Source organism: Centroberyx affinis, unplaced genomic scaffold (assembly GCF_046629955.1).
Source record: "Centroberyx affinis isolate AG114_WGS23_722 - 3 ecotype Tasmania unplaced genomic scaffold, CSIRO-AGI_Caff_v1 ptg000646l_1, whole genome shotgun sequence".
Classification (NCBI taxonomy): Eukaryota; Metazoa; Chordata; class Actinopteri; order Beryciformes; family Berycidae; genus Centroberyx; species Centroberyx affinis.
In genome coordinates, this window is record NW_027279272.1 from 212,216 (window position 1) to 236,090 (window position 23,875).

Here is a 23,875-nt window from a genome sequence, read left to right on the forward strand (position 1 = left end):
AATCTAAGCAGCTAAACTGATCCTAGATGTGTTTTTGTGTGCTCGTTACCTGTCGTTTGACAGGCTCAGGCAGCCTCTTCTCCAGCAGTCCTTTGATTGGCTGTTTAGCATCTTTAGCCGCCTCCTCCTCTCCAGCTTCCACTGCCTTCTCCTCTGCCCCTGTAAGTCCTTCTTTCTCTGTAGCCTCGGTGGTTATGTCATCACGCGTCTCTCCGAACACATTAGGGTCAATGAGCAGTAAGATCTTATGAACGTCCTCGCTACCCAGCACACCCATAGTGAGCAACGTGCTAATAAGCTTCAAGATTGGCACAAACTGGTACTCCACGCTTCCCCCTACGGGATCTCGGATGTGGTGCCCTCCACCTTGAACGGCCTCTGTCAACATTGAAATCGCTTTCTCCTTTAATGCATCCAATGGGACTTGGGGACTGTACAGATGCTGCTCCCGTTTGGTGCTGATAAAGCAGGGCGGAGCAAAGTTGAGGCGGGGTTTGAGCGAGGTGCTAAGCCCCACCCCCGGCGGGAGGTGCTTCTTGGAGGCATCGGTGAAGAGGCGGATGGAGCGCGTCTCGGCCGTGACGGGGATGATGAACTCGTTGTTCATCATGAGTCGCGCCTCTTTGGCCGTCTCCAGGTGGATGCTGATCAGGACGTTGTAGAAGCCCTCGCGTAACATGCCTGACAGGTACTGGTTGTCGATGGTGTATAAGAGCTGCGATTGGTCCAGGTGGCTGCAGAGGGCGTGGGCCACGCGGGTGTTGCCCAGGGCGCAGAGGGCACAGTAAAGCTTCAAGGTGTGGTAGTGGAACTTCCTCATGTCCTCCTGCTCAGACAGCTCCATGATGTCTACACACCTATGGAAAGAAGGGAGAGAGTATTGCCTATTTAGCCTATTTAGGTTTGCCACACAAGATAATACAATGAGTTTAGACAATTAGTTTCGACAATTACAGACAAGTATTTGTGGATGACAATATATCTGATAGCCTGAATTGTTCTGGTGCAGCAAACCGTCTACAGCACCTGTTCTCCTCAGGTATGTGTACAGCCAACATCTGCAGGGGCTCCACACACTGGACCACCCAGCCGTGCCTCTCGCTGACCCTGGCCGTCTCCACCTTGAGGAAGGTGTTGGGCATGCGGCTCCACAGCACCGCACTGATGGTCTGGACATCGAGACGGGGCGGACACTGGGGCACCGGGTTCTTATGCTCGCTCTTGAAGATGGCCGACGATAGGGGCATGGCATTCTGGAGACAGAGAGAGAGAGCACAAGCATGGATGGGCAGATGGATGGAGCGATTGATTGATTTATTGGCGGACTGGCTAGCTGACTCACTGACTGACTCATTCATTCATTTGCACGCATTACACACACACACAATGAAACTGTTGCAGTGGAGCATAACATATTCCAATTAGGGGAGTGTACCTTTATTTTAGTCAGCTCAAACTGGAAGAGGTTGGGGCTGGTGGGTCGCACAAACACAGCAGGAAAGAGCTTGGTGTTCGGCTCCACCTAGTCAGAGAAAAGAGCAGCAAGTTAATAATAGGCCTAAACAGGAAGCACACATCAAAAGGTTGAGCAGCAGGAAAAGAGCATGACTTGCAGAAAGCAGCTTAGCAGGAAAACCAAGCGAGTGTGTATGATGTGTCATGGAACTCCACAACTCAGTGTGTGTGTGTGTGTGTGTGCGAGTGTTCAAGAGTGTCGGCTGGCAGGATGACTCCGAGCTTGGTGAAGCCTCACCGTGTTTCAGTGAGGGAGAACATAAGAAGATTATACCCTTCGAACAGTTCTTTGAGATTCGGTTCTCTGGGCTTAGAGAGTACATCTGAACAGGCAGATACTGAGGCGGACGTCACTGTTCTGTTAGCAAGCTACAGGCAGAGATGATGACTTACTCAAGGTCAAGATGATAAATCACGGACGGATTGACAGACAGACGGAAAGTAGAATGGATGGACGGTTAGGTAGGTAGAGAATTGGAACTGATTGACAGGTGGATGGATGGATGAATGGATAGATGAATGGATAGATGAGCGGAACTATAGGCACTAAAACATAAGCAGGCTTAAAAATAACCCTGCATACAGAGTGTCCACGGGTCCTAAAAAGGCTGAGAAAGTCTTAAAATAAATTATCTACATTTAAGGTCTTAAAAAGCATTAACATGTCGTGGCACAGTTCGAGATCTCATTTTTTCACCAGGCTTCTTTGTACTGCATGTTCCATTTTTAGATGAATACAGAACAGGGTCATTCGTACAATATGCATCTGCTTTACTAAACACAACTCGACTTCATGTCCTTTATCAGTTACTTTCCTTTTTGTCCTTTTTCTTATACTGCCCATTCAGAGTTTCAGAACTTTATTAACTATGTTCAATCAGAACATATTTTTATTTCTTTATTTTGGTTTTTAAAATGGTCTTAAAATCAAACATTAATAGAGCTTAAAAAGTCTTAAATGCATCTCTCTGAAACGTGCAGACAGCCTGTGTGTAGAGCGGTGTGTGTGCTCAGTACCTGGTAGGATGTGGAGATCTCCTTGCCACTGACAGAGAAGGCCACCAGGCCGGTGGCCAGGTCTATCACACAGCCGATCTCCAGGTCCACGTTGCTGCGACTGGAGGAGTGGGCAGTGCTGGTCACATCGCCACCCCACACCATGTAGCAGTTACTCCTCTTCACACTGTCAGAGAGGAGAGCAGGAAAAGGGTTAAGGTCAGTTGAAGCAGTCCTGTGGCACATTTGTTGTTAGCAAGTTACAGCTAGCTAGCTAAAGATTATTTCAAAACAAGTGTAAAAAAAGTACAAATATCATGTCATTATCCATGTCAAGAGCGGATTGTGAATTGTGACTAAAACATTGTACCTTTTGGTAGATAAAATATGTATTTTTAAATAGTATACACCCCAAAAAAAACAAAGGAGGTCAAAGCCCGCCACTTCACCCAGCTTTCCCTGCTAGTGGTCTCACCTCTCGTGGACCCGTCCACGCTCGTCGCCCAGGGTTACCGTCACTGTTCGGTTCTTGCTGAGGTTGAAGTTGTTGCTGTAGTAATGGTAGTCGGGGGTTACCCAGCCCACCCACACACCGGCAGGGTCCTGACCAGCGAAAACCCTCACTGAGTGGTAGTACTGTAATGACACGAGAAAGAGTTAGCCAACACACAAGGAGAACGGCAAGTTAACATAATGTATTCTATCAAAAAACTAAAGTGTTATTTCATACCGTGGTGATGCTGCTGTAGTCCAATCGTCTGCCTTCATCGCTGTGCTTCACAGATCTCAGTGGATATCTTTTCAGAACATAGTTATAAATGATAAATGATCAGAAGCCATTCAGCAAGTGATTTTCATCAGGAATATTGTTCAAGTATAAACCATTGAATGAATATTGATCTGGGTGTACTGTATGTGACTAGCACTGTGACTGTGTCCCATTTTATATCTAGTATCATGTAGTCAAGCTATCTGCACACCTTCAAAGTCTTCTTGGCAGGTGCAATAGGATAAATACAGTACTAAATAGAACAGAAAATATCTGTAGTATGTATCAATATCAATATCATACTAGTGCAGTGCCCATTCAAAATAGGCGTAGGCTATCAGTCACTTGCTTTGAGTCCCGCTGCTGCACAGAGCTCTGTTCGCTTGTTTATTCAAAGTTTACTAATATTGAACGTGTCCCTGCACTGCACATCTTTGGGTCCCCAGCAATACACCCGCCAAGTGTGAAGTAAAACGGACGAACGGTTCTCGAGATATGCAAAGGACACACATACAGACAGAGATTCCTTGCTTTATAGTATGATATGTTCTATATCTAGTATCATAAAACAGTTCCAGTCTTCGATTCTGATTGGCTGACTCATGTTTGAAGCTGTTGCAAAATACCCAATAAACACACATCTTTGACTGCATAACCGTTAATTGAAAAATAACTGAGCTAACCGAAAAATCACCACTTACAGGTAGCCTACTTATGTGTCACTGAGCAACCATATTGTTCATCTACTGTTCAAGAACTATGTTGCTAGCCAGAAAAATAACATTTATTTCATTTATATTCATTCTTGAAGTTTGTTATTACAATGTTTATAAAACAAATAATCCACTCAAGACCGTGATTTTCAATGATTTTAGAACAGCTAAGAGGCGCTGTATAGGTATATTTCAGGGGGGTCAGCACCTGTGTTTGACTTTGAGGGACTCTTCCTCGTGCACGCCGTTCATGTCTATGACTGGATTGCACTTGAAGAAGGAGTGGAACTCCACTGGCATGCTGAGTCGACAAAACACCATGTCAGCGTTACTGTTCTGGGTGCCAAACGTCCTGTGGCTGACTTTAAGACATGGGGGGCTGTCGATGGTGCCGTCGATCCTGGTTACCTGAAAAGGAGGGAGAACGTCTTCGCAATCATCACCTGACCAATTTTGTCAATCTTTTAACAGAATAGCATGACTTTGCTGGTTTGCTGTGTGTTAACATCAAACCAACCAAATTGTTAGCTCTTAAACAGTTGCTTTTGTTCTTACTGCTATGTGGTTGTGGTTCTTCGGCACATTGACGAAAGTAGGGAGACGCTTGCTGAACCACATGGTGACCTCTCGGTTCATGTTGACAGCAAAGGGTTCGAATCCTTCCTGAAGGCCACACATGGTGTAGTACTTAAAGGTACTGGCATCTTTCCCCAGATTCATCCGGCCCACCTGAGCCAGACCCATGCTACACACTGGAATGAACCCTGAAGGACAGAAGGAGGGAGGGAAGGAGGGAGGAGGAGAGAGAGGATGAAGGCTCTAAGAACACACACACAGCAGGAGGGGAGGGAAAATCAATCCAGCTTTTGCTAAAAGGCAATTTACAAGTGTCACATTAAATAAGGGTGATTTCGTAACAGGGAGCCACTTATTTTTCACTTATTTCCCCAGCATGGTCATTCTAGGTTAACTCTCCCTGCTCTGCATGTAAAGCCTTTATTAAAAGATGACTTGAAGATGTGGAGGACAAACGACCTACAACTCTTTCTACATTCACCTTATCAGGCTCACACTCCCTGACCTTCATCTTGCGTAGCTGTCATCAGATCTGCACCCACCCACAGATCGTACGCACACACACACACACACACACACACACGCACACACACGCACACACACGCACACACACGCACACACACACACTCTTACTCACCATCCTCAGTCTCAAAGTCAGCGAAGCAGAGTTCGGAGCCCTTGTTGGTGATGAGGATCTCTCCATTAAGGGTAAAGATCATGGACTTGTCCTCCATGTTGATCATGCAGCCCACCACGTCCCCGGTGTGCCAGCTCCGCCCGAAGAAACGGCTACCCATGTTCAGACGATGGCCCTACGTATTCAGTACACGTACATGCATGAACATATGAAGCTCAGACATATGACACATAGTATGAACACTGCAAACAATGTCCAGCTTAAGTCATTTAGTCTCAAGTTCAGTCTTAAAATCTTGAAAACTTCTGCCTATGGGGTGAGATAATTCCACTTGTCTCCAATGCAGATTCACCTGTTTCAGGGAGTTTCTTTAAGTACGTTACACAAAGGAGAATAAAGCAGATCACTCCACTAGTATCAAGAAAATGTCACTTGATACAAGAAAATTGAGTTGAGTTATTTTACACCATTGACAGATTATTTTTCCAAAAACTTTAAGAAAAATAAGATTTTAGACTCAATACTACATTCAATGATTTGTTAAGATGAATATGTTTTTATGTTTAATACAGTAAACATGAATTTCACCACCCAGTGTGAGTCGATATTGGGAGATTAGTTAGGATAATTGAGATCTTACCCTGTATCCATCAAAGACAAAAGCCAGCTCATCTGTGCCCAGTTCCACATCTGGCTTACAGCCGGGTCTGGCCCAGCCCACTCTCATGTCTCCCCCCGTCACTGCCTCAAATTCAAAGTACCATTTCCCAGTCGTCACGGCGTAGGTCCTCTCCACTCGGAAGAAGCGGACCTTATCGATGCTCAGGCGCTCCACCACCTGTCCTGCTGGGTGGAGAGGAGAGCCATGGCGTCAGGAGAGGCAGTGAGGAGATTTACACAGGTAAATGTGCTGCAAGCTTTGGATGCGATTGATTTTGTTTCAAACCCACCGCCTTCCTGGTCTGAGGGTTCGATGTTGTATCCGTAGCCAATCAGAGTGCGGATAGCCTCCCGGAGGCTGTCCCTGTTGGATTTCTTGGTGCGTTCATCCAGCAGAGTGTAGGGAACCAGGCGAGGGTTACGCTTACTCTTCAGATCCTGCATGGAGCAGAGGCAGACGCACTCAAAATTTCACAAACACAAGTACACACACATACACATACACCACACACACATTCGCAATAACCCCATCCCCCACTTTCCGCACATACTGTAGCTCTTCTCATCTTTCTAATTGTAGGCTTGCTCCAGGGAGCCAGCTCATTCGAGCAGCTATGGTGTTTGTTACGATTGTGCTGTCAATCCCAGTCATTGAGTAGTTAATTGGCCATTTGTTGCCATTACCGCTACTTAGTTCTGTTTTCTGTGTCATTTTTCATTCTAGGAATAAGGATGGGGGATGTGCTGTATCCAGAATGTTCTCCGCAATATGTTCTGTGGCTTTTGCCCTTTAAGAGAAATTTCTTTTTTTCCTCTGTATTGAAAAATATGGTGACATATAGCTAGCAAATGTCATACCACTTAAACCTTTGGTCTGACATGATTAGGTATTGTACTGTATGGGAGGTACATTTATGAAACATGATAGATTTTCTGCACACAGAAAAAAAGGAGTAGCAAAAATGGGGGAAAAAGAAAGGAGACAAATTGGCAGCTTTTTGTTCACATAGTAAACAAAGAGGATTGTTTCCGTAATAGCTTCCATTGTCTTTAAAACAAAAGCTTTTTCTTACACAAAAGAGTGCCTTGAGTGTCGTTTTGAGTGTGATGCTTTTTCACCATAGTAATAGCAGTAGTAGTAGTAACGGCTTGTTTTGGTCAGTATTGTACCTGCTGTATGCCATAGGTCCATCCCTGCTTGATGCGGTCCTTGGCCCATACGTTGTGGGCGTTCTCCGCCAGCTTGTCTACCAGCAACTCCTGACTTGGAGTCAGTTTTACATCAGCCAGGTCCAGAGGAGTGGGCTTGTAACCGTTGGACATCATGTAGCTACAGAAAAAATATAACGATAAAAGCTTTATATGAAGACAGGATCTTTCAAGGGAAAAAAAACACAAACTAATGCTTCTCTGAAAATATAATGGATTTTGCCTTATGAAGATCACCAACTTATTTACTATTACATCACTACTCTTAGATTATGTATTATGTATTTAAATTGATACTCACAATATTCATGGTGACATATGAATCTCATTCCTCTCCTATTTTTAATAATTAGCACAATCGTATACTGTATCTGACATACTGTGTAAGTGCAAAAGCGCACACTTACTTCTTAGGGAGTTTTATCTTTTTGAGGTTGTCCTCAGCATTGGGGTTGACCTGGACTACATGACAGCCTAATGCTAGCAGGGTCCTGTGGGGAAAAATAACATACATGTCTCTATGAGAGTGCAGTTATTGGGTTAGCATTAGTTGCAATATGACAACATCAATCTTTTGGGTTCATATTAATATAATTTCAGTGCTGTAGATTGTGTAATCCATACCTTGACATTACCTCTGTTTTATTACCAGTCATAAAATGTTACAACAAGACAGTACATTTAGATCCAACAGTAGTAGATGGATGGAGTGTTCAAAGGGAGCAACGATGGGTTAAATTGTGAAATGTCCTCATCCAGGAGAAAAAGGCCAAAGAATCCCCAGAGGAATGCATTGGGTGTGAAGTGCTTTTGACAAATTCTCTTCACACCTTGTGAGAGGACGCAGTGACAGTTAAAAGTAGCTGGAAGACACTCAGAGGGCGTCACTGTCACAGCCACAGATCAAGGTTAATCACAGCAAACCTTACCATTCTCTTTTACTGGGACCCCCCAAAAGAGACAAGGGACCCCCATAAGAAAGAGAAATCTAAACTTGGGGGGTTCCATGTCATGTTATCAGATAAAACCAAAATTTCGGAGAATGCAGCATCATACAATATAAGCATTCCAATTTACGAGTTTAACTGAACGCAGCATAAATCTCCCATGATGAACAAGCACACGGATTATTCTCTGCACAAGAGGACAAGTGGAACTCCCTATTTGGCGTGCGTGAAACACTTTTTGCTGGTCTTTTCAATTATTAAATCTTTTTACTTAAAGCACTTCTAACACAAGCTAGCTAGTTACCTAACCCAACTGTTTACAGTCATTGGGTTACACTAGCTAACATATGCTAGGTCTATCTAAGCTAGCTAACTACCATAAGCTGAATTTGAAAGTCTAAACCTAAGCTATGTCTCTGTGCTGCTGGTGGAATATTGACCAGAAAACACAACTGTCTTCAGAAGTGGATGGAGGGAGAGGGAAAGGGAGAAGAGGAGGCTTCTTATTACAGACTTTTTTGAAGGGTATTTTTTTCCTCCAGAAATAGTCAACTTGTTTGTTCAACCATGCTGAAAAAGGTGTTATAACACAATGTGCCACAAACTTTATTTATGCTTCAATTAGGCTGTGAATGTAGTGTTTTTTATAAAAAACAGATCTAATGTGCCATTGATATCAACCAACACACTCTTTAGAACATATTTAATTTGCATCTTACAGATTTCAGTGTAAGAGGAGCGGTCAGCCCAGCGCAATATACCCATAAATGAATACCATTATTGTCACGACCTCAGATAATCTCCTGACAGGCAACCGTCACTCCTCCCACCCCCTCCTCTTTATGGATGGGACCCCCCACAAGACTCGAGTCTCTCAGTTTCTCTCTCTCTCTCTGTTTGTCTGTCTGTCTATCTGTCTGCTTCTCTGTTTGACTCCCCCTGCTCTCTTTCTTCCTTTCTTGGGAAAAAAAAGCATGGGAGTAGAGAAAATCCACTCATAATGCTCAACATACTTCAGGGTTTCCGTTGACATCTGTAAGTTGTAGTTCTTTTCGGTCTCGGGCAGCTTGGAGAAATCCACCAGGCATGGATGCTGCCGCTTATTATCATCCCTTATCTAGGAGAAAAAGAATTGTCAACAGAAATAACATTTCAGACATTTCAACTTTTCTCTGCTGCCTACAACATTGTTCCAAAGTAAATCTATGTGTACATTATATGGTAAAGTGTACTAGTAAAAATATGCATATGAAATACACAGTCTTATAACGCACAGTCAAGGTTATTGTGAACCAACAACGGGACAGGGATGTGGTCTAAATACAAGGTGCTACTGGTTGCAGTGATAAGACAGTCTACTCTAGTGAACATGTTATGAAAGCAGAAGAGGAACGAGGGAGCATGTTTTCTTGGGGGAGATAGAGAGGTGTACGCCTGGAATACCAAGTGAGAGGTGTAATTCCTCTCTTGACGGCTCCGCTTTGTGCCAAATAATCCCTTTGGCCGTGCTCCTCGGAGGAGGCGGCATGGCAGTGGAGTATGTTTACCAAGAAAACATGCGGGGCTGTGTACAGATATGCAGCTGTTTGTGTGGGTCCAATGAACACCAGCCAGCTCTTTTGTGAATAGTACAAGGACTCTGGGGAAATTCTCTTCTCTGGCAAATTCTTCCTATAGAATTATATTTGTGGTATAAACGAGAGGAAAAGATATTTCCATGCGACCAATGCTAAATAACAGGCAATACTACGCTTATTTTATTGTGTTTGTTTGCCAGTACTGTGCTCGCTCTGCTTTGCTCCATCTACCGCACATGCCACTGTAATTAAAACAGATAAACACAAACTTAATGACATGAGCAGACTGCAGAATGAACTGCAGGGGCATACCACAACCACTACTGCAGCTAGTAGTATGTGCACCTTGACTAGCTCTTCACCAGTTTTAACGCAATTTGACACACAGTTAGTGCCCCTGTCCTCAGTCCCTTAGCTAACAGGACCTCATGAGAATCAGATGTTAAAGCCAAGCTGGCTTTAAAGATATCTTCATCCTAGATTAATGACTTTGTTGAGGTGTTGAAAAGGATGCAGGCGTGTTTAAATGCTGGAGATAGAAGTCAGAGAGGGAGGACATGTGGAGGGAGGACTATTTATTTGTATTATAGACATAAGAGCTGCGTTGCATATTGTTACTTGTATTGTCACTTGTATGCTCATTTAAGGGTAGCTGGGCAAAACAGGTCACTTTGGCTTCATCCTTTGGCTAATATCCAACAAACCAAGAAAGACAAGTCTTTTGTAGGAAAAAGCCTCTAGGAACCTGTATCCAGTGACTTAAAAAAAATCAGTTGAACACCCCCTTTGACCTTTTTTTCCAAAAGGGAGAAAAGAAAGAAATAAAATGTAAAATGTTACTCAGCCCTTCCTCTTGGTTTATTGCGGCGCCGAAATTGCCAAAACACCCTGTTCTGCCCTTGGGTGGAACAATACATTGTAATTCATGACTGATACTAAAACACAAACACAATGAATCTGCTACCTACAAACAAACTAGAATGAAGCATCTAAATGGATGGTATGGAAAGCACAGAACATGGAAAATAGGAGTACTTTTTTTTTCCACTTACCCTCTTTTTGGTTTGAACCGCAAATTATAAAAGAGAAAGCAAGATGATGTACAGGCTTTTTCGATGGTTAAATTCTACTTCTAAATCTAGTGGCTAATGCATTTCAAGCTGCTCACTTTTTTAAACTCAAATTCGTTAAGAAAGTGTGTAATTGTGAGGTTTATCTCTTCACAGACATGGGAAAATGTATGGATTATGCTTTTTATCTTTTGATCCAGAGTGATGACCCATGTGATAAGTGTATCATACACTTTCCATGTGTGAGGAAAGAAAAGGTTTCTGTATTTCTCACCTTGCCGTAAGACCAGCCCAGCTCAATCTTATTCATGCCCCACAGTTCATGGATGTTCTCAGCCAACTTGTCCCGAACCTTCTCCAAATGGGGCGGCATGACAATCTGAGAAAATAGGCAAAGTAGGAAACAAGGACAATAAAGACATAAAGACATAAAGTGTAACATGATAAGAAGCTAACAATAAAGTGAAAATAGTGAGAGGGTGTATTAGGAATCAACAACTGAGTATTAGGGAGATTTTCTTTAGGTCCTAACACAGTATTATTGTGTACTTCAAATGTTTCTACATAGGTTAATACTCAAGCCAATACATTGGAATAAAATTCATTCTAAGCCATGCTAAAAGTCAAGTGTTACCTAAATCCTGTTAGCCTACCTGGCTGGTTTCTACCGGTGTGGGGATGAAGGAGGCCTGGGACATGAACTGGGTGGTGCCCAGCAGATCTCGGACTCCTTCCACGTCCCTCTTGTACTCTTTCACCGGTTCCACCTTCATCTTCTCTTTCGGCAGCAGGGCCTCATAACACGGAGCATAGCTTGATGGAGGCAGGAACTTGAAGTCGCCATGCCGACCACCCAGCAGGAACCGTGCCCTAGGGAGACGGAACGTCGGTCAACCGATATGAATAGCAGCTTAGGTTATTATTTTACACAATGAAAATACATGAGTTCTTTCAAAAATATTTCTACTGACTGGGGGAAACACGTCATATAAAAGCCTACATACATAGACACAGTATAAATAATTAAGAGTGATGGTTAAACACCCATTAATGTGAGGGAATAGCAGATGGGCTGGCAAAAATAAAACCACTAAGACTCAGTCTATTCCAACCAATTTTCAACTCAGTTTCAACCCAGCTGAACATAAACCCATTCCCTACTCTTAACCCAGTTCAATCAGCTCTGCCCTGCGCTCTCTGCGAGTGACAAGTCTGGCTCTGAGAATGAAGCAACGTTTCAGGCCTCGACTGCGAAGAGGCTCTCCCGAGGTCTGACCAAAATAGCTTCTCAAGTAGTAGTGATGACGCAACCAAGTCTGTTCTGAGTGCAGCCGTCAATTATTGAGTAGTGAAGATGAGTGGCTGTCATTTCCTCGGCCCGTTTACCTCAGAGGAGGTGTTCATCCTGTTCACTGGGTCACTTTCATTTACAAGCTCTGAGGTGCCGCCTGACACAAGCCGCACAGAACTGGTCAAAAGCTGCTGCTTTCCATGTGAAATACTGAATGCCTTCTAAAATCATAAAAAGTAAGAACTGGATGAAATACAAGCAGACGATGGATAATGAGATTTGTGTTAGTGGTTTGGATCACTTACGCAGCTGAATTTCTGACCAGACAAAATAATTGTAATAGCTTTTTAATCTTATGTTTTGCAAGGTTTTTGTTTTTTATTTTTCAAATATCACTGATGTGAGAGTATACACAGACAGATAGACATTTAGCAAAGATGCAACGCTAGAACATTGTTTGAATCCAGCCATGAGTCTGGCCTTGTACTGTTGCCCCTTAATTACTACAGTCTTCCACTAGAATATTGAGTAGGTACAAAAATGTATGCTATTGTCATTTAACATCATTTTCCAATTTGAAGTTATTTATATATAGTTATTTATTATCATTATTTCCTTTTTTCATGTGACTTAAAGGGGAAAATGTCCATGGTCCACTGTTCCCTTGCAGCTTGATTTTAAAATATAGCCATCAAAAATACATAAAAAATAATTATTCATAATTAAGGCTGTACTTGTAGTCGTAGCTGTAGTTGCAGTAGACAGCAGGCGTTGTAGTTGTTGTCATAGTTGTAGTATTGGTAGTGGTGCTAGTAGCAGTAGTTGTTATTGTGGTTGTAGCTGATTTGCAAAATGGAACAGAAAAAATGGAGTGGAAACAGACTGATATTATTATTTGAAAGCTATTATCCAGTATGTGTAAAACTATATTCTGTACTGTATGTTGTTTGCTTTATGAATGTCATTTATACCTGTCATTTATTACAGAAGGAATAGACCTATAAATATATTGGAAACGTGTAAGTCACTTTGGATAAAAGCGTCTGCCAAATGTGAAATTGTAATTGTTGTAATTGTAATTGGAAACAACCTGAAACTACTGGACTACCTATATGGATACTGCAGCTTATCAATGAAAAGTTGATGTGATCCTAAAAAAACCTATCTACTGAACCTTTGGCTGCTGACTGGTTCAAGGAACTTATTGTGAACATAGCAGCCAAAGAAATTTCAGGATATCTTCTGGATGAGCATCTTAACAGGCCAAAGAAGGCACAGAAAAAAACAAAGAAGAATCCAGAGAATTACTGGAGAGAAAAGACAGTCAGCACTCTCAGTTGGTACTGGTTCTTCTCCAGTACCAACCAAATGTCACTGGGCCACTGCAGAGGTCACTAGATGCCACAGCAAAACTCACCTATGCTCCTTCAGATTGTCGTGTCTCAACAAATTTAGAAGCAAAAGAGGTTTCTTCAGCTTCATGGTGTGAGATGACCATAGAGTTTGCTGGCACGCATGCTGCCAAAACATGCTGACTGGGCCTCAGAAGTTGTTTCCAGGCAGGGAGCTTATACACACCCTTCTACCTCTCCTCCCCTGGATAATTCATGTCACCACAAATTTCCTTTTATATAAGGATTCAGCATATTTCCAAGAAGATGATTTCTGCATTCCCAGAAGCCATTGCAAGGCCACTGAGTTCCTCCAGTAGATACTCTAAGCAGGCCATCAATGCAGAACAAGAACCGTGTGAGAAACCCACAGAGGCTGCTGTCACACATGCTGTCAAAGCGGAGCAAAGTCACACTGGACCACACCCTCCCACCTCTGCACCTGTGATTCAAGATTCAAGATTCAAAAAACTTTATTGTCCATCACATAATGATAGAAAATTGTCTTAGGTTAGGAGCTCACAAAACAAATCCTGGTATGGATCCTCTTGTCTCCACACAGGCTAAAAAAATGCTTTAAAGACCCCATGAAGTGGCATGGAGAGTGTCAACGTCAAACCGGCTCAGATCAAACATGGACAGTAGTCTACACTCGGATGTGGAGGACTATTTTCCACCTCCGTCGCCCCCGTCTGTAGACCTGGTCAACAGGGAAATGTAGAGGCCACTGCACTACAGATGGAGGAGGATGAAGAAGATGTTCTCATTTTTCTACAGCTGTTGTACCATGCTATCAAAATTAATTTGAGAATTAGATATTGGAGTAAATATTCTCACACACATAGGGGGTTCAAGTAGAAGTAATATATAGAAGAACAACGATGCTCTTAAATGTGACAAAGGTAAAACAAGAGAAGATGTGAAGGGGAAACCAAAAACAAAATCAATTGTTCTTTTCTTTTTCCAATATAGATGGAACTAAGCCCAAAAAGACCAAGAAGAAAGAAAAACTCAAGGCATTTTTACAGCGTCTCTGGAAGGCACTGACATGTTACATTAACACAGAGGAGGATCCTTGAGTACAACATCCTTCATCAATGAAATAACACACAATATTAACACAACATCAATTACTCTTACTGAACAAGTAGGATCATGATATTACTTATCAGCTGATCATTTCCATCAGGCAACAAGGGTTGAGTTCATGTTCTGATACTGTACACCGTAGAATGTGTACAATTTCAAAATACTAGGGTTTCAAGTTAAAACAGAGTGTCCTGTGTGGACAGTGGAGCCGCGTTGTGAGTCTGCCTAATAATACGTGTTTGATCTGCTAATTGAGATGTGGAGTATGGTAGCTGACGTCAATAAGTGAAATCAGATACAGACGCGTTCCTTGGCTGTCAAGTGTCTTTGGGCCTCAAAGAGTGAGAGCTGTAATAGTAAAACGCTGCTTTGCTCTAAAAATGGAGTCAATCACGGAATCATGGAAAGACTGCTGGAGCTTGAAATTCCATTTTAAAGTCCTGTCAATCACGGCGTTTGTGGTTACCATAGCAACAGAATGGAATATGAAGCCAGCCTACTTTTACCTGTGTCCAATCTCAAGGCCTTGAGGATTAATGCATTAGGAATAGGATGACTAGGTGGATTAGATGGATTTCATGCAGACTAGAGAGAGAGTGAGAAGAAATTTGAGGTGTGTGTACGTGGGTGTGTAGATGTGTGTAGGTGTTGTGTGAGTGTGTGCAGTATATATATCTCTTCGCCTGTGTGTCCGTCTCGTCTGTCTGTGCCTGGGTGTGGAGCGCATTCATCATCTAGGACTTTCAGTGAGTCAGTTTGCCTCAGACAACACACAGGAGACACAAACAAAGACTCACTTGACCCCTGCAGAGAAGCTGACGACGGGGAAGAAGAGGCCGTCTGTGTTGAAGTTTTCGAACATGCCCTGGACCGGCTGTCCGTTGATCCTGAAGGAGATGCTGGGGGCTCCCAGGTCCAGACAGCAGCTCACCACGTCCTCTGAGGTCAGGATGTGCTGGTTCATAGATGCTACCGCCCGCGGGATACGACCTGCTCAGGACACACAGGCACAGTTATGTGAAATATGACCCAGCGAGTGATACTGGCACTACTCACAACCACACACACTCTCTCACTTTATCTCTCTCTCTCTCTCTCTCTCTCACACACACACACACACACACACACAATCTTGGACACACATACACACAAATGTACACAGTTAAACACACTCTGGGCAAGGAGACTGGCCCTGCAGGGCTCTGACTCTGTCTAGACGCAATCTGGCCCTAGCCCAGGGTTACTGCTCATCAGTAATACATTAGCTTAATATGATCTCAGCTCAGTTTAACACACACATACAGACACACAGACAAATCGTTTTCCTCCCACTGACCTGACCACAGGTGGAGTCCATCAAAGCCGTAGGAGTAGAGGTCGTCTCCAACTCCGTTGCCCCCCCAGCCCTCTCCTCCTCCCGGGTAGGGAGCGTAGCCTTTAGTGTTGGCCCAGCCCACCCTTAGGTGGGAGGGCTCACTGGTCACAAAGTGGTCCACCTGGTCAATCATCAGCTCGTAGTACCACTTCTTGTACTGGGCCGAGCCCTCGCTCACCCCCAGGAAGATGTTCGGTCTCATACTGGCAATGAAGAAACGTGAGACCATGAGATGCAAAAAAAATGTCCATCAAAATGAGTCTTGTAATCTCATATTCAGTCTTAATATCTTATTTTAAAAACGTGAAACATTCTGCCATTGGGGTGAGATAATGCAATTACACTTGTTTCTAAAAAAAAAAAGTATCAATATCTTGTTAAGGCAGAATAAGGCAGATCACTAATATCAAGAGAATCACACTTGATTCAAAAAAGTTCTTGACAAGTTAATTTTCACTGGAAACAAGTAAAATTGTCTCTCCCTCATTAGCAGATATTTTTTTCTTTGTACGAAAAATACAATTTTGACTTGTTAAGATGGATATTTTTTGCTGTGTAATTATGGTCGTATTACTTTAAATCCTAATTTTTTTAAAATGATATAAAAAACTAAGATATCATCAAATAAACATGCTGTTGGACAGCTATCTAACCTCTGAACATCATTGACCAGTCTGGTCTGGAGGAGCAGATCTCTCTTGGGCAGCAGGTGATCACAGATAAGGTTCTGATTGGTTCGCACAGCCACGCCGTTACACACACACAGCGAGCAGAGCACATCCAGAATCTGGAGGAGGGAGGGGAGGGAGGTGGAGGCACCAGGGAGTAAAGTGAGCGACATAGCCGGGAAGAAGAAGAGCACAAACAGCTCTCCAATAACGACTACACAATGACCTAATTTTCTCCATTTAACCCTGCATATGAATCCATACCTCTGCAGGACTGACTCAACCCTAATCTTTGTCCAGGTTACTACTGGAGGGAGAGCCTGTTTCCATGCAACTACTGTATAATTACTCAGAGATGCTTATCGGGGGAGAAAACATGTCAAATAATATCCTTTTGATGCTTGCTGGTCTGTCCCAGCTTAACAAAGCAGTTGAATTAAATGGGCCGGGAAGCTCAGCCAAGAGCGACAGGCTAGAGCACCTACGCTTCATCATTGGCCCTTTTCTCCAGCCTCTATAGCCAAATGATACATTCAGGCTGATTTATGACCCGGGCCAGCTGACAGCCTGGCCCCAGATCTTATTTCAATGTAAAGAGATTGATTCACGATGGAGATACACTCTGCATCCAAACCCCCAGGAAGCTACTGTCAGGGATGGATGTTTGCATGTGGGTAAAAGGTAAGTACAATGAATTAGTAGCTAAGGAGAAGAAATGGTGACAAAGAGGCCCTGAGGGAATTGATATGAAAATGAATGTGCATCCACTGAACCATTTAGGTACGGCTGCATCACTGAGCCTAATGAGGAAAGAACTTAAGAGAGACTGGATACCAGATAAAGAGACCATATACAATTTCAGCAGCTGGTGTGCGCATTGTTGTTTGACAAAAATTAGAGATTGGCAACATTTATGTATGCTTCTCTGGAACTATTTAACAATATATTATTTGCTTTCAGTTCCTACTACTGGAAAGAGCTAAGAGTAACCTGATGGAGGAAAGCTCTCTGCAGGTGTGTGGTTTCTATACAAAACAACCTATTTTTACCTCAATTTACCATGTAGGATCATTGTGCAACACTCCCTGACATTTACAACCTCAGCCACAACAAACATAACAGCATATTTAGACCACGCTGGCGTTAGTACCCCACAATCACAGCTACCTTAACTTCAGCAGCACAGGCTTGCGGCTCACCTTGTGGTTGCGGCCGTGTTTGTAGAGCAGCGATATGATGGACTTGATGTGTCCTCTCTGGATGATGTTGAGGGCCTCGGGGCTCTCGATTAGAATGCAGTGGAGAACCTCCAGGATGCCTGCGCGGCCGCAAATTCATCAATTAGCCAACACTCACAGAGGACGTGAGGAAAAGACACCAGAGGACGCTCCTCAAAGAGACGCCTCTGCATACCTCAAAGGGGAACACTCCGATACAGCAGCTGCCGGAACATTGCTTACAAAAGGATATAAAAAAGTAATGGTTTCCATATTTTTGAGAAAAGCACTACTATCTTTTTTATCCTTTATAACCCGTGTGCCTGTTGAGGAGTGCTGCGCTGCCATCAAAGGAACTTGATGTGTTGTGTGAAGTCTCTGAGACAGAGAAATTGCAATATATTTCACAATCCTGTTTTACAGCAGTATGTGTTAGAGTGTTAATGAGAGTACCTGAGGAAGACTCCAGTCTCTCCAGCTTGCTGACCAGCCAGTCCAGGTTGTTGGAGAACTGGGTGCAGTTGTTCCTGTTCCCTCGGATCAACGCCGCTACCGGGCAAAAAGAGTGTAAGAGTCAAATATTTAAGGAAAGTAGACTAATCACAAAGACGGGCCAAGATAGATCTCATTAATTGCTTTAGTCTGATGCAGTTTGATGGATCCCCTTCAAGGCACTGCCAAGCCTCTCTTCTTACACAATACAACAGCACAACAATGTCACCCAGAGGTGGGCACCTTAAATGTGTGTCCAATGCCAAGGAAAGAGAGAAGTTCTACTTTGACACCCTCATACATATTAATTAAGAAGATGCTTAAGATAGAGAGAGGGTACGACACAAGGAGAGGAAAGACACACACACACACACACACACACACGCCCACATATGTCCTAGCCAAAAAAGACAGGGTCACCCAGCGCAGACAGACAGGGAAAAAAGGAGAGAGGCATCCCAAATCCACTTAGCGCCGCACCGGAGCAGGTGTTTGGAGGAGGGAATGGGGGAAGAGAGAGACGTGGTCGGAACGCTAATACTGGCCAGGAGGGGGAACAAGAGTGTAAACAAGAGTGTGAAGGACACACTTGGAGGGCAGAAGGGCTTTAAGATTGGATGAGAAAGGAGCAGCTTTACACATATCCCAAATCTCTCCCCGGGAATGGGACAAATCCAAACCCCATGACGGAGGAAGAGAGCAGTGCCCGCTCACTGCTTTCTGCTTCCAAATGCATCTGTTATGTCACAGCGTGTGACAGTAATGTTTCAGCCAAACACTGTATTCATCAGATAGGAGAGAATGGGATTTCCAGACAGAGAGGGAGAGCAGAAAAGAGATATATTTGCCCGCCATGTCATTTTAGAGTTATGTCCATATCTGACAGAACATATGCCAGCAGTGCCAGAGGTTAAAGTGATTGTGGGCAGGCAGGGCAGATGACATTGGGCTATAGGAACATAGAGACCAGGGAAAGAACAAGTAACCAAAACAGCAGCCACCAAAGACAATGATGAGAATTGATGCTCCTGCTCCTTCATGGATTACAAAGCCATCTGGCCGGCAGGGGACACCCCAATTTGGCTCTGTGTGTGTGTGTGTGTGTGTGTGTGTGTGTGTGTGTGTGTGTGTGTGTGTGTGTGTGTGTGTGTGTGTGTGTGTGTGTGTATGTGTGTGTGTGAGACTGATCTTGCTGGGTTGATGCCCTGGAAGCACTTCACATAAACCTGAAATCTCTTTTGTATGCAATACCCCACATGCCATCCAGTCTTTGTTCCAGCTGAGCGAGTGTGTGTGTGTGTCCAAGTGTGTGTGTGTGTGTGCGTGCGTGCGTGTGCGCATGTCTGTGTGTGCGTGTGTGTGTTGTGGGTACTGAATTCTGGGAACGGCTGTTTAAATGCCGGGTCAGCACAGTTTTACATCGCCACTGAACTCTCTCTCTCTTTCTCTTTCTCTTTCTCTCATTCTCTCTTTCTTTCTCTCCCCTCTCCCTCCTTTCCCCCTCCCTCTCCCTCCCTCCCCGTTACATGAGTGACAGAGCAGAACTGCAGCTCAGAGCTAGACGGTACTTTATCCTCAAACGACGACTCGCGTCTCCCGAGATTGATTACAGTGGGGAATGAGTGCCAGTGTGTGTGTGTGTGTGTGTGTGTGTGTGTGTAGGCGCGTGTGGTGTAAAGCAGCTTCAGGGAGACGAGGTGCGAAGACACTAGCTCTCGATCTTACCCAGCAGCTCATAGAGCAGGTTGAGAATGTCTTTCCAGGCCGTCCCGGCCTCTGGACCGGCACACTCCCCGAAGTGAGCCACACTGTTGTACACGTTCAGCCGGTCGATGCAGTTGGACACCAGAGTCAGCATGCCCTAAGAGACATACAGTGATGCAATAAACATAACATAACCACATATACATATGTAATAGCATGCACGGATGGATGCACATTGACAGATGCACTGAGTCTCTAAAATATTAAAAACACCTGTTCTTTCTTTAACCCAAAATAGACAAACCAGGTGAATCCAGGCTATGATCCCTTATGATTTCACCTGATAGATCAACCTCAGTCTGATGCAGATGAAAACAATATGTTCCTTAAATTTTGCACACTCTGTACAAATTTGAAATGTTCCCCTCGAAATACATCATGTATTACTGATGTGACTCATTAGCATGAGAGCTTAATTTCCCCTCTATTGGTGAAATGTCTGTCTGCAGTATTTAATTAGTTGGCCATCTTGAATACAACCCTATGGCTCTCTCCCGGACGTCCTATTGGTGGCCATGTCATGGTGATTTATATGACAGGGGAAATATCTATAGTGATCAGATATGCTAAATGGAGGGCGTAAAAGACAAAGTGGAAATTGTAGATGATTTATAATACCAGGGAAAGTCATCTGTCAACAATGACAAATTGACCTTCTAAATGTAATATATAAGGGGTGGGACAGAGAAGTGCTATTTTGGTATATTAATATAGATAGGGAGGTAAGTAGACTGAAAGATGAATTACTGAAATATTAAATTAGCATGGTTATTAAATTGGCATGATTTGCAGAGATTAACAAGTGCTATATTGTATGCTAATGTCAATTATGTAAACATTACATAAATATTCCACTCAGCTTATTTACATGCATTTATGTTATCAGATCATTGCTTGAGGACATGGTGACACGCTGTTGTTTGTTTGAAGTAAGGAGAGTTTGGAGTTGCATACTTGACATCACAGGCACTCAGGAAGGCAGCTGACATTTTGTAATTGATGAAAGCAATTTAGGACCTAGAGGCTTAGGTGAAAGCTTCGGTGCACCGGTGTCAGCCACAGGAAAACTTATAACCCCAGAACTGCTGACACTTTAAAATGCAATGCCTCCAAATACAATGTAGCACTGAAACACGCTACAAAGAATCAATTGCTTTAGCCTTTAAAATACTTTGTCTTAACAACTTTGCTGCTGCTCTTGCCTCATGTGTGGTCACTTACTAAAATTGCCTCAATCACAACTGAAACTCCTGACTCCAGGGGTTTTGCTGTTTTTTTCTCTCAGTGTTATAACACGGTGAGTTTCCCGCTCTCTCCTGAACGCTGAGACTCACTTCCTGTTTGAAGAGGTTCTGTCGGTTCTTGAGGGAGCGAAGTTTGATCTGCTTCTCTTCGTGCTCCAGCTCGGCGTCGGGGAGCTGGAAGTAGGTGATGAGGTCATTGAGGGTCTGGAGCACCTCCTCGATAGGCAGGGCCACCGATACCCTGTTCTTAACCCCCAGACAGTCCAGGTCTCTGGGAGAGGGAGATACGGGAGCAGGCGAACAGAGAGAGGATAACATCAATATTCGGACACAATGGGAGACAGGAGGCAGGGAGACACTCTGACAAAGAGTATATTCACAACAATGGAGAAAAACCTCTTTAAGAGATGATAGCAGCCAAAAGAAAGCGAGCTCCCCACTGATGTTCTTAATCATGTAGCAATCATTAGTTTTCACAAAACTCTCATTCGTTACATCCCCAAATGCAATGAACCGCCAATAAAGACACTCTGATTAGGAGCTAAGCAGACTTGAGGAGAGGCTGCGATGACTAACACAATGTTTAGCCCCCAGGTTCATCCATGCTGAATTGCTGATTTCCGCCGGCCTGCTAAAAATAGCTCCCGTCGTAAGCGAGGGAGGGGGGCGGGGGAGATGTACGTGTCACAGCCGGGGGTGGGGGTAGGGGTAGGGGTGGGGGGTGGGGGCTCGGAACTGGGTGACAGACGCTCACATGTTCCCGCCATGAGTGCCCCGAGTCTGACCCGGGGGACAGTGGGCCGTTTGATGACAGCAAATAAGGGGACCGGGAGCATCAGCTTATTTGCTCCGCAGCTTTCTCTTTCGCAGCTGGCCGTGCGTGGCGGCAGTGCTGCTGCAGCGTTTGCCGTTTGGACACGCTCGACTGGGCCACTGAGTGAGCTGTCTGGGGGCTTTGGCTCCCACTCAGTCAAAACTCGCAGGCCCACTGCCTATTCTTCCACTGGGCGGGTTCGCAATCTGGAGGGACGTCACACATCCGGACCGCGTGGGCTGCGTGGGGGTCCGTGGGGGTCCGTGGGGGTCCGTGGGGGTCCGTGGGGGTCCGTGGGGTTTTGCGATGTCTGGGCTTCATCTGTAATTGGGCGATGCGGCGCAGTTGTTGGGATTTGTACGCGTACGGAGACAATTAGCCTTGCGGAAAACAATCTATTCTACACTGTTTTTTTTCATCTCTATTAATCATTGCATCGTCGGTGAGGTGCTTACATAACTTGTAGCAGTGACAGAACAGTTCGCAGATAACCCTGATGAAGTGGCTAAGGAGCAAAATGGACTGTAATTTGGTTTAATGGGACATTTTGTGCGATCGTGTCATTGCGTGTACCCATGAGTAATAACAGCGTATTAGCGGCGTGTAGCGCACCTGATGAATCGGCTGAAGAGCCATGTGGTGTTGCGGATGATGCGGGCGGCGCGGGACTCCTCGTGCTGACAGCGCTGCAGGGTCAGCCCGTCGTCCATGTGACCCTCCGCATGAAGACACGCCTTGAGGGGGGAGGGGGTTGAGAGAGAGAGACAGGAGAGGTAATTGAAATGGGTAAGAGGGAGAAAAGGACAAAGAGGGAGTCATTTGCCAGAGAAAACGTCCCCAGTCATTATCGCCAGGCTGTGTTGCTGGACCACAGGTGCTGACACTACAGGCTATCTGGCTGTGTTTACATGGAGGAAGGGGCAAGCACACATTGTCACACACATTACCACACACACACACACACACACACCCCTATCACTTCTGTCACAGTAGCCAACGGTTTATATTTAGTCAGGGGGAGATACGCACGACTACCAAATAATACACAATCATCTCAACTCAATCAACTCATTACCGTGAAAATAATTATCTGCTCCGAGGAATCTTATTTATTTATTTGTTGTTGCACGCGCCCCACATTCTAAGCTGAGGGCGAAGCGGTGCGCACGTGTGTTTATGTTTTTTGCTCACTCGTCTCTTGAGGGGTCCCAGGCGGGCAGACTTGACATCGGGCGCCTGGTAGGAGAGCCAGAGTCCCGTGGCCGCGTGCATGACGAAGCAGAGCGAGTCACCGTACTTAATCTCCGCCACCCCCATGCCCTCGATGTCCCGCTTGGGGCTCTGCTCCAGCTTCTCCTGCACAGGGGAGGATCGGGGGGGGGGGGGGGGGGGGGGATGAACATGTCAAAGCTGTCAGAGAAAAACACTCGCATGATACAAGCACGCGCACACATACAGACACACTGCATACAGATGTGTTCTTAATGAAACCTGTCAACAACATCATCTGCTGCTGAGCCTATTGTGCCAGCTAAAGCTCTATCCATGGCAGTCAGAGAATTGTATGTGTTTTCCCATTAGGATCAGGTATAACTGAAACCCATAAATGACATAATGAGTCCAGTGATAAACGACCTCAGTGGTATTCTATGATACATGCTATTGATCTTCATTGGCTGGGTCACTAATTGGCTCGCAATCGCTGGCCATATCTAGAAACTCCATTACACAGAGTAGGGCTAAATGGTCAAGACTGGTGCGGCGAGTCAATTCAGTCAGAGTCTGCAATTTCAGCTAAATTAACCTCTATGGTGTAGCTTCCATTGGTCCAATAACTCATGTAATTTTCATTGTCCTTGAA

General features: G+C 44.4%; 1 protein-coding gene across 1 annotated transcript in view; it reads right to left on the reverse strand.

Annotated features, from left to right (window-relative positions):
* The window catches only part of LOC139643710 (ryanodine receptor 3-like), a 91,884-nt gene that overhangs the window by 46,527 nt on the left and 21,482 nt on the right, over positions 1-23,875 (reverse strand). The window contains exons 14-39 of the mRNA XM_071518942.1: positions 23,206-23,370; positions 22,627-22,748; positions 21,291-21,471; positions 19,918-20,053; positions 18,154-18,249; positions 17,683-17,801; positions 16,469-16,602; positions 15,777-16,018; positions 15,238-15,430; positions 11,323-11,539; positions 10,944-11,048; positions 10,652-10,654; positions 9,036-9,139; positions 7,483-7,566; positions 7,037-7,196; positions 6,157-6,304; positions 5,847-6,049; positions 5,207-5,381; positions 4,549-4,757; positions 4,202-4,401; positions 3,242-3,308; positions 2,987-3,147; positions 2,533-2,698; positions 1,436-1,522; positions 1,027-1,253; positions 50-857 (exon numbers count right to left, since the gene is read on the reverse strand). Coding sequence (XP_071375043.1) covers positions 50-857; positions 1,027-1,253; positions 1,436-1,522; positions 2,533-2,698; positions 2,987-3,147; positions 3,242-3,308; positions 4,202-4,401; positions 4,549-4,757; positions 5,207-5,381; positions 5,847-6,049; positions 6,157-6,304; positions 7,037-7,196; positions 7,483-7,566; positions 9,036-9,139; positions 10,652-10,654; positions 10,944-11,048; positions 11,323-11,539; positions 15,238-15,430; positions 15,777-16,018; positions 16,469-16,602; positions 17,683-17,801; positions 18,154-18,249; positions 19,918-20,053; positions 21,291-21,471; positions 22,627-22,748; positions 23,206-23,370 — 4,512 coding nt within the window. The remainder of the gene's footprint in view (positions 1-49; positions 858-1,026; positions 1,254-1,435; positions 1,523-2,532; positions 2,699-2,986; positions 3,148-3,241; positions 3,309-4,201; positions 4,402-4,548; positions 4,758-5,206; positions 5,382-5,846; positions 6,050-6,156; positions 6,305-7,036; positions 7,197-7,482; positions 7,567-9,035; positions 9,140-10,651; positions 10,655-10,943; positions 11,049-11,322; positions 11,540-15,237; positions 15,431-15,776; positions 16,019-16,468; positions 16,603-17,682; positions 17,802-18,153; positions 18,250-19,917; positions 20,054-21,290; positions 21,472-22,626; positions 22,749-23,205; positions 23,371-23,875) is intronic.